This window comes from Callorhinus ursinus, unplaced genomic scaffold (genome assembly GCF_003265705.2).
Source record: "Callorhinus ursinus isolate GAN/ISIS: 27379988/994484 unplaced genomic scaffold, GSC_fseal_2.0 scaffold43, whole genome shotgun sequence".
Taxonomy (NCBI): Eukaryota; Metazoa; Chordata; class Mammalia; order Carnivora; family Otariidae; genus Callorhinus; species Callorhinus ursinus.
Window position 1 is genome coordinate 1,760,555 of NW_027397105.1, and position 9,882 is coordinate 1,770,436.

General features: G+C 52.3%; 2 protein-coding genes across 3 annotated transcripts in view; one reads left to right on the plus strand and one right to left on the minus strand.

Annotated features, from left to right (window-relative positions):
* Positions 1 to 6,003, plus strand: part of CUNH17orf114 (chromosome unknown C17orf114 homolog) — a 7,540-nt gene extending 1,537 nt beyond the window's left edge. Inside the window, exons 1-2 of one of the 2 annotated variants that reach the window (XM_073881595.1) lie at positions 5,191 to 5,263; positions 5,689 to 6,003. In XM_073881595.1, the coding sequence (XP_073737696.1) occupies positions 5,191 to 5,263; positions 5,689 to 5,855 (240 nt within the window). In that variant the 3' untranslated portion in view covers positions 5,856 to 6,003. Of the gene's footprint in view, positions 1 to 5,190; positions 5,264 to 5,688 lie in introns of those variants that run through there. The other variant, XM_073881594.1, reaches the window with a different exon arrangement.
* A 2,420-nt stretch (positions 6,004 to 8,423) lies between these two features.
* Positions 8,424 to 9,882, minus strand: part of PSMB6 (proteasome 20S subunit beta 6) — a 2,201-nt gene continuing 742 nt past the window's right edge. The window contains exons 3-6 of the mRNA XM_025864329.2: positions 9,366 to 9,497; positions 9,121 to 9,250; positions 8,773 to 8,917; positions 8,424 to 8,641 (exon numbers count right to left, since the gene is read on the minus strand). Of these exons, the coding sequence (XP_025720114.1) occupies positions 8,499 to 8,641; positions 8,773 to 8,917; positions 9,121 to 9,250; positions 9,366 to 9,497 (550 nt within the window). The 3' untranslated portion in view covers positions 8,424 to 8,498. The remainder of the gene's footprint in view (positions 8,642 to 8,772; positions 8,918 to 9,120; positions 9,251 to 9,365; positions 9,498 to 9,882) is intronic.

Genomic DNA, 9,882 nt, shown 5'->3' on the forward strand with positions numbered 1-9,882 from the left:
GGAGGGCGGCCCCAGGCTCGGGAGTGTGCACCGGCCTGCGAGCTTGCTCTTGTGCACGGTCTCCCGCGCACTGGCCCCGGGCCGGACTCTGCGCGAACCGCCGTGAGCGAGCTCCCCGCTCCCCGGGGACTGACAGTCCAGCGGGGAGCCTGGAACCTCTTAGGCTGTAAAAGGCAAAATATGCCCTCTTTTTTAAATGCAGATTTCCTTATCTCTCCTTTTGAGGGACATCTGGGTTGTTTATAGTCTGTTGCGATAGGGCTTCCATAAACATTCCTGCCTAAGTCCTTGTGTGCATATGCGTTTTCCTTGCTCCTGGGTAAATAGCTAGGCGTGGAGTTGCTGGGTCGTGTAAGAAGTGTATTTTAACTTTACAAGAAACTGCTAAACTGGTTTCCGAAATGGGAGTTCCGTTTTGCATCGCCCCAATCGAGGGATGTTAGTTCCAGTTGTCCCACAGCATGGCCAGCATTTGACGCTGTCCATCTTTTCAGGGTTAGCCATTCTAATGAGCGTAAAGTAGTAAATCACTGCAGTTTTATCTGCATTTCTCTGATGCTTCATGATGTTGACCATGTTTCATGTGCTTATTGGCCATTTGTATATCTTTTGCAAAGTGTTCTGGTCTGTTGCTAATTAAAAAAAAAAACATGTTGTCTTATCATTGAATTACGAGTTTTTAATATAATTTGTATTTTTATTTTATTTTCTAATTTTTTTAGGTGGGCTCCACACCCAAGGGGGCTTGAACTCAGGATCCTGAGATCAAGAGTGGCAGGCTCTACCAACTGAGCCAGCCAGGCACCCCTATATTTAGGATGCAAATCCTTTATCAGATACATGTATCACAAACACTTTCTCACTGAACGGGGCATGTGTGTTTAAAATAATGGCGCTTTGGGGTGGCTCCGTCGGTTAAGCGTCTGAGGGTCCTGGGATCAAGTCTCGCATCAGGCTCCTTGCTCCCCAGGAAGTCTGCTTCTCCCTCTCCCTCTGCTGCTCATGCTCTCTCTCTGTCAAATAAATAAAATCTTTTTAAAAAGATAATAATAGGGCGCCTGGGTGGCTCAGATGGTTAAGCGTCTGCCTTCAGCTCAGGTCATGATCCCGGGGCCCTGGGATCGAGCCCCGCATCGGGCTCCCTGTCTCCCTCTCCCACTCCCCCTGCTTGTGCTCGCTCTCTCACTGTGTCTCTCTCTGTCAAATAAATAAATAAAATCTTAAAAAAAAAGATAATAAAAAATAAAATAATGGTGCATTTTAAAGAGAAGTTTTTGATTTTGATTAATTTGTGGTAATGTACTGTTACTCAGCAATCACAGCAAACAAAGTGTAAAATGGTGCAGCCACCTGGGAAGACAGTTCCTCAAAAAAATGTTAAGCGTTGAGTATATAATCAAAACAGCATGGCACTTGCACAAAAATAGACATATAGATCAATGGAACAGGATAGAGAGCCCAGAAATAAACCCACACCTGTACGGTCGATTAATTCACGACAAAGGAGGCAAGAATATCCAGTGGGAAAAAGACGGTCTCTTTGATAAATGGTGCTGGAAAAACTGGACAGCTCCGTGCAAAAAAAGAAGGAAACTGGACCACTTTCTCACACCAAGCACAAAAATAAACTCCAACTGGATGAAGGACCTAAATGTGAGGCCTGAGGTCAGAGACCTCACTGCCTAAGAAAGCACAGACGGTAGGGTCCCTGACATCCGCTGTAGCAACTTCTTTCTAGATGCGTCTCCCGAGGCAAGGGGAAAAAAAGCAAAAATAAACTAATGGGACTTCCTCAAAATAAGAAGCTTCTGCACAGTGAAGGAAACAACAAAACTAAAAGACAACCTACTAAATAGGAGAATATATTTGCAAAAGACAGATCCAGTAAAGGGTTAGTATCCAAAATCTATAAAGAACTTCTATGGGGCGTGTGGGTGGCTCAGTTGGTTAAGTGTCTGAGTCTTCATTTCAGCTCAGGTCTTGATCTTGGGGTCATGAGTTCAAGCCCTGTGTTGGGCTCCATGCTGGGCGTGGATCCTGCTTAAAAAAAAAAAAAACAAAAACAAATGAACAAACAAAAACACCTTATACAACTCAACACCAAAAAACACAATCTGATTTAAACATGGGCAGAGGACCTGAATAGACATTTTCCTAAAGAACATGTACAAATGGCCAAGAGACACATGAAAAGATGCTCAACATCACTCACCATCAGGGGAATGTAAATAAAAACCACAGTGAGATACCTCATACCTGTCAGAACGGCTAATATAAAAAAGATAAGAAATAACAAGCATTGGGCGCCTAGGTGGCTCAGTTGGTTAAGCAACTGCCTTGGGTTCAGGTCATGATCCCAGGGTCCTGGGATTGAGCCCCACATTAGGCTCCCTGCTCAGCAGGGAGTCTGCTTCTCCCTCTGACCCTCTCCCCTCTCATGCTCTCTCTCACTCTCTCAAATAAATAAATACAATCTTTTTTTTTAAAGATTTTATTTATTTAAGAGAGAGAGAATGAGAGATAGAGAGCACGAGAGGGAAGAGGGTCAGAGGGAGAAGCAGACTCCCCGCTGAGCAGGGAGCCCGATGCGGGACTCGAACCCGGGACTCCAGGATCACGACCTGAGCCGAAGGCAGTCACTTAACGAACTGAGCCACCCAGGCGCCCAATAAATACAATCTTTTAAAAAAATAACAAGTATTGGTGAGGATGTGGAGGAAAAGGAACTCTCGTGCACTGTTGGTGGGAATGTAAATTGGTGCGGCTACTATGGAAAACAGTATGGAGGTTCCTCAAAAAACTGAAAGCAGAGCTATGCCACATGATCCAGTAACTTCACTCCTGGGTATTTACCCATAGAAAATGAAAACACTAATTTGAAGATATATGTACCCCTATGTTTATAGCAGTGTTATTTACAAGCATTTGTCCATGGATTGATGAATGGGTAAAGATGTGGTACACACACACACACAAACACACACACACACACACACACACAGAGGAATATTAACCATAAAAAAGAATGAGATCTTGCCACTTGCAACAACATGGATGGATCTGGAGGTTATAATGCTCAATGAAATAAGTTCGTAGTGGTATTCAAATAGCCAAACCGGAGAAACAGCCCAGTGTCCATCGGCTAATGAATGGAGGGGCACCTGGGTGGCTCAGTCGGTTAAGCATCTGCCTTCGGCTCAAGTCATGATCCCAGAGTCCTGGGATCGAGTCCCGCATCGGGCTCCCTGCTCAGCGGGGAGTCTGCTTCTCCCTCTGACCCTCCCCCCTCTCACGTGCTCTCTCTCTCTCTCATTGTCTCTCAAATAAATAAATAAAATCTTTAAACAACAAAAATAAATAAAATCTTAAAAAAAAAAAAGAACTAATGAATGGATACCCAAAATGTGGTGTAGCACAGCGGAATACTACTCAGCTGTAAAAAGGAATAAAGTACGAACATGTGCTACAACAGGGACGAACCTTGAAAACAGGATGCTCGGTGAAAGAAGTCAGACACAAAGGACCACATAGTGTAGGAGTTCATTCATACGACATCCATAGAAACAGAAGGTAGGTTAGTGGTGGCCCCCAGCCGGGGAGGAAGGGAACAGGCGGGCGACAGGCAAGGGGCGCCGGGTCTCTTGAGGGTGATGAAAAGCTCCTAAAGGGTGAATTTTATGGTATGTCATTTATATCAATAAAACGGTCATTACAAAAAAACACAAGGAAACTGCAAATACATACAACCTGGGTGAATTTCAAAACCGTTATGCCGGCAGAAACCGGACAGACGCAAGAAAGTTAACACTGTACGATTCATTCATATAAAGTTCTGAAACCGGCAGAGCTGATCTCTACGGATTGAACCGAGATCAGTGGGCGCCTGTGGCTGGGGGAGGGGACAGGTTGACAGCAAAGCACGTTAAGGGGAGTTGGTGATGGAAACGTCCAGTATCTTGACTGGGGTGGTTTATTCCCTGGGTGTATACACTTGTTAAGACTCCTAGAACTGTACGCAGATGTGTGTATTCACGTGCATGGAGATTTGTGCTTCCATCAAGTTGTTTTAGAAATATGAAACAGATTTCTTTTTTTTTTTTTAAGATTTTATTTATTTATTTGACAGAGAGAGAGATAGGGAGAGCAGGAACACAGGCAGGGGGAGTGGGAGAGGGAGAAGCAGGCTTCCCGCGGAGCAGGGAGCCCGATGCGGGGCTCGATCCCAGGACCCCGGAATCATGACCTGAGCCGAAGGCAGACACTTAACGACTGAGCCACCCAGGCGCCCCATGAAACAGATTTCTAAGTCAGACAGTAGAGGATACCCTCAGGGAAGGGTGGGATCACATTCGCACAGCCCTCCCGGGCTGGGGGCGTTCAGGGTCCTTGCCGCGGGCGCTCCTGCCCCCCCAGGCCTGGCTGAGGGCATCAGTGCCTGAAGGTCACCCCATGGGGTTCAGAGTGGACGGGGTCAGCCTGGCAGGGGTAAGAAGTTCCAGCTCTAACTGCCTGCGTGACGTTGGGCAAGTTGCCGAAGGATCTCCGTGTCTCCAGCTCCTCAGCTGTGGAAGCAGGACGGTAATAACGCGCCTCTCCAAGGATCGTGGGCAAGATGAAAGAAGGTAACGTGTACAAGTCCCCTGAATCTGCCTGGGACAGCCTCGTGAATCAACGACAGCCATCTTCCGAGAAGGGTACAAGAGCTACCGGGCTGTTCAGTGAGAACCGAACGTCTCCCCGCCCTGCACAATGTCTCCTTCTACAAAAATAGACCGTTCTCTAAACTCTTACATCTTGGGCATTCTGGATTCTCATTCCAGAATACACATGAACCCCCAGCAGTGTCCAGGCTGGGACTGAGTCGTCGGCCCTTGCCGCGATGCGTCCGTGTGTCCCAGCCCCTTGGCGTCGGTCTCTGCCATCCACCCCTCCCAGCATCCTCCTGCTTCTCCCTGCCGACCAGAGAGCGCCCCAACTGAAGGGGGGCACAGAAGGGTAGGTGTTTGGATGGGGCGCCCGTCCACCTCTTTCCTCCTCCCTCTCCTCCTTCCATCCCCTGGCGCCTGTAATCACCAGGCGGTCTGAGGCTAAGTGGTAGTTGGGCCCGCAGTGGGGGGGCTTGGAAGCCACACCCCTCCTCCTGGGGCCCTCCTGGCCGTTCCCAGCATCCCGGTCGCCTCCACTGTCGAGATGGGTCTCAAGGGGGCATGGTGTTTCCCGTGGTGTGGGTGCCGGAGACAGCGGGGGACTGCAAGAGGAGCAGGTACGGGGCGGGGGGTAGACCGAGGAAAACGGGTGGGCACGCTCACTCTGGGGAGAAAGGTAAAGGTTCAAAGCAGTGAAGGGAACGGAATCGTCTGTTTCCCTGGGTGGGAGGTGGACTTCTCCATAGGACTGCCCGAGGCAAAATGAGGAAGCGAAGCCCCCTGGTTAAAAAAAAAATTGTTAACACCTTCCAGTGACAGCAGAGCATCCCGGCGAGCACGGGGGGCGAGCACGGGGGCCCTTGCGCGTGTGAGGCCCGGTGACCACGTGTAGGTCGCAGGCCAGTGAAAGCAGCCCTGCTCTCTCTCTGCGACCCCTCTCCCTGCCCCAGGGCCCTGCCTGGCCTCTTCCCTCCTCGCTGCAGGGAAGGAAGGAGAGCGCTGGCCCACAACGGCCTTCTTCCTCCTCCAATCTCCCTTGCAGGCCTGGATCCCGCCGTCCCTCCAGATCCAGATCCCGGCCCGGCCCCCATCGTGGCCGAGGGAGGGGTACCGTCCTTGGGGTCTGGCGCCTACTTCAGCCGGAAAGCCCGACTCTCCTTCCGCCACCAGCTGCACGACCTCGCATCCGCCAACGACTCCACCATGTGACGTCCGCCAACGACTCCACCATGTGACGGGGACAACCAGGGGCTGAACTTCCAGGAAGCTTGGCAACCTTCCCTCCCCAGTCTTTCTGTGATCCATCTGGACCCCGTCCCTCATGACCTCGTTGTCAAATACACTCAGAGTTGCCCAGTGTTGTGTGCATGTGTGCATGTTGGGGCGGGGGGGCGCGGGGAGGAGGTGGTGGTTAGGGGCTGGTGCCTGGGGCCGAGGTGGGAAGGGAGGCACATAGGGGAGGGGGCGCGGGGCTGGTGAATATGACGCAGCTGATCTCACGGGGAGCCCAGGTGGGGCCTGCAGAAGCGGGCGTGGGGTGTGCCGAGGTCAAGCTCAGAGTGGAGGGCGGTGAGCTGTTGGGGGCTGGAGGCCGGGCAGGCCTGGGGGTGAGGCGAGGGAGCACATTCGTTACTCCCCGGCGGGCAGTGAGGACACATCGGTGGACCAAGCAGAGCGCCTGCCCTTCTCACAGACAGTAAACAAACACACGAGCCAGGAGAGAGCGCGGTGAACGCTGCTCCGGAGCAAATTACATGGTACTGCGGGAGCCGGATGGAGGGGGCGCTTCTGGAACCCCAAGGTAGTCAGGGAGGAGCTGCTGATAAGGTGGCATTTGAGCTGAGACCCGAGTGGCAAGGAGCCAAGTGAAAATTGGGAACCCCCGTGTCGTGTGGATTCGCTGTTTCTGACAGATGTTGACAGTGGGGGAGGCAGAGCGCATGTGAGGGCCGGCGGGGCGGCCAGGAAACCTCCGCTCCGTTCTGTCGTGAACCTAAAACCGCTCTAAAAAAGTTTATTTTATGGGGCGCCTGGCTGGCTCCGTCGGTACAGCACGTGACTCCTGATCTCGGGGCCGTGAGTTCAAGCGCCACAGGGGGGGGGGAGATGCTTGTAAAAAAAAAAAAAAAAAAAAGTTTATTTAAAAAAAAAAATCAGGGAGGATGAGTCCTGAGCAGGAAAAACAGGAAGTGTGAGTGCGAAACCCCTGAGGTCCTAGGGAAGAGGAAAAGAGCCAGTGACGAGAGGGTCACCGTTGGGGGGACCTGTTGGGGCAGCTGGGCCACGGTGAGGAGCTAAAATATTATCCCAGACGGGCTGGTGAGACATCGAGGAAGGTCAAGCAGGGGACGACACGCTCTCACTTACATGGAAAGACCATTCCGGTCGCTCTGTGGAAAAGGTTGCAGGAGGGCACCGGGCCACTGCCATCCGGCGGGCAAGTCATGATGGGCGTGCACTGAGCACAGTGCAGTTGTCGAATCACTATGTCATACCGCTGAAATTAATGTCACACCGCTTACGGAAATGGCAGGAAGCAGACGGAGTTTTTAGGACCTACTGTCCGGCTCATTGCAGAGTGCGGGGAACAGAGGAAGCGAAGATGCCTTGAGGGAGGGAGGACTGGGTAAACAGGTTTTGCAGAAAAGTCAAAAGTTCTCTATGGGTTATTTATTTTTTTTAAAGATCTATTTATTTATTTTTTAGAGAAAGAGAGTGTGAGCAAGCAGGTTGGGGGGGGCGGGGAGGGACAGAGGGAGGGAGAATCCTGAAGCAGACTCCCCGCGGAGGGGGGGGGGGGGGGGGGGGACACGGGGCTCCTCCCCAGGACCCTGAGATCAGGACCCGAGCCACAATCCAGAGTCAGACGCTTAACTGACTGAGCCACCCAGGTGCCCCTCTCTATGGGTTATTTTAAGTTTGAGGGACATTTTTGGGATCGGAAGTCCTTCTCTGCTCTTTATTTAATCCAAGACCTCCCACCTCCTTAAGGAAGCCTCACTTGTAACCTCCAAAACCCTCCAGGGCAGGACCGTATTCTAGAACCATGTTTTCCAACATGGTTTCTACAGTTCCCTTATCCCCAGAGTGGAGGAAAAACTAAGGCACCGTGAATGCGCACACTGAGCTCCCCTAGGTCCCCGGCTTGAGTGGGGATAGCCTTGGGGGCCCGGAGTCTACTCTCAGCCTCCCATCCCAGGGGCTGAATACAGGTTCAGCATCACACCCCCGTGGGAACGATGGCTTTCAGGGCTGGCCCACAGCGCTCCCGGGGGCCCCCTTTCCCGCTCAACGCTCATCTTAAACGCTATTTGCAAACAAGGTCCACCTTTGTCCCCAAAGCCAATGTAGTCATGCTGCTGCTCCTGACAAGACGAGGTGACAGAAGTGAGTGTATAGGGAGGGGACCACGAGTCTGGGCCGGAGATCTGCTGTCCTCTGGCCTTTGGGTCAGTAGCCAGCCATGACGACAAGCAGGAGGCAGGCTGAGGGGAGGTGACCCCAGTCCCAGTCAGGAATCTGAGTTCCACCCTGGGCTTGAGCAGGGAAGGAGGTGGGCCATTTGTGGGAGCCCCCATTTCAACCACACCTTGGTGTCCTAAGGACCTGGGTATGGTGGAGGAAAGGGAGTGTGGGGGAAGGCAGTCTGGAGAAAGCGGTTTGAAAACCATTCTTGCCAAGGCTTATCTCCCTCTCGGCTCAGAGCAGAGCTTTGTACACACAGCAGTGGGCCAAACAAGCACAGGCTTGAGGTCAAGAAAAGAACCTCAAAGCAGATCCTCTTGGACAAACTGTTTATTGAATTTTACGTCACTATGGGGTGTCTCTCATTGTATCCTAGAATTCCAGGCATCAGGGGGGTGGTAAAGTGGCAATGGTGAATTTGGGAATCTGGTCTCCCAAAAGTACCTGCCGCTCTACCCCTGATTCCGCGATGGCTGCCAAGCGGATCACCCCTCCGCTGGAGCCATCCCGCTCCATGGCCAGGGCAAGAGCTGTGAACAAAAGAAGAAAGCTGGGGTCAGAGTGAGATTCTGGCTTCACTACACGGAACGAGGAATGGATATGAGAAAGTGGCCTGGACGTGCGGGTTGGAGTTCACAGGCCCAGAAACCCAAGTTCTCACCATTGGCAGTGAACTGGAGACACTCTTCCTTGGTCATGCCTTCCCGGTAGGTGGCATCGACATAGCCATAAATGTAGGAGCTCCCAGAGCCCCCAATGGCAAAGGACTGCCTTACCATCATACCCCCCATGGGCACGGAGTACACCTGCCAGATGGAAGGGGGAGAAGAGTCATCAGGTGTCCTTCGGCAACACACGTACATACACCGGTCTGAGTGGGATCAGTCTGGGAGGAGTTAATGGTAAGTGAGGTAGAGACTGGGAAGAATAATAGAAAGTGGCTGGGGTGGGGAGAGGCTCAAAGGCCTGGCTCCAGTGCTCTGCTGGGGGTGGGGTGGGGGCGTCTCACCTGCCCTCCCTCTTGGGGGTCCCAGCCCGCAATGATGATTCCCGCCATCAGGTCCTCCCGGTACCGGTAACACATCTCCTTGAAGAGGCTGGCTGCTGTATGTACCAGCGGAGGCTCGTTCAGCTCAATGCTAGAGGATGAGGCGAGTGACAGGAAAGACAGCATCAGGACCTGGGCGTCAGGCCACTGAGCACCTTGGGTCCCAACTCCCTGCAGATACCTGCCCCTCCCCTGCCCACAAGTACCTGTGGAAACCAAGCTGGTAAGTGACCGCATCAGCTACTGCCTGGGTATCGGCTGCTGAGCCTGAGCGGCAGCAGAAAATACGATCGTGGATAGGGGTCAGCTTGTCAGTCACTCGATTGGCGATGTAGGACCTGCAGGGGGGCAGCACAGTGAGGGAGCGGATCCCACTTGTCTCCCACCCCCATCCCATTACTACCCACTCCTGGGGCTCAGGAATAGGAATTCCAGCAGTTCCCATTAGTTCTCACCCACACTGAAGCCAGCGGGAGAACAGACTTTTGCAAGAATTTCACCAAAGGGTGAGTGGGAAAACTGGGAAGCAGTAGGAGCTGGAACCAATCCTTAAGACCAAGGAGGGGAGAAACCTCCCTTCCCGCGGTGGGCAGTGGAGGGTAAGGACGGACCGCTAGGCAAGGAAGGAAAGGGAAGGGAAGGGAAGGGAAGGGAAGGGAAGGGAAGGGAAGGAAAGGGAAGGAAGGAAGGAAGGAAGGAAGGAAGGAAGGAAGGAAGGAAGGA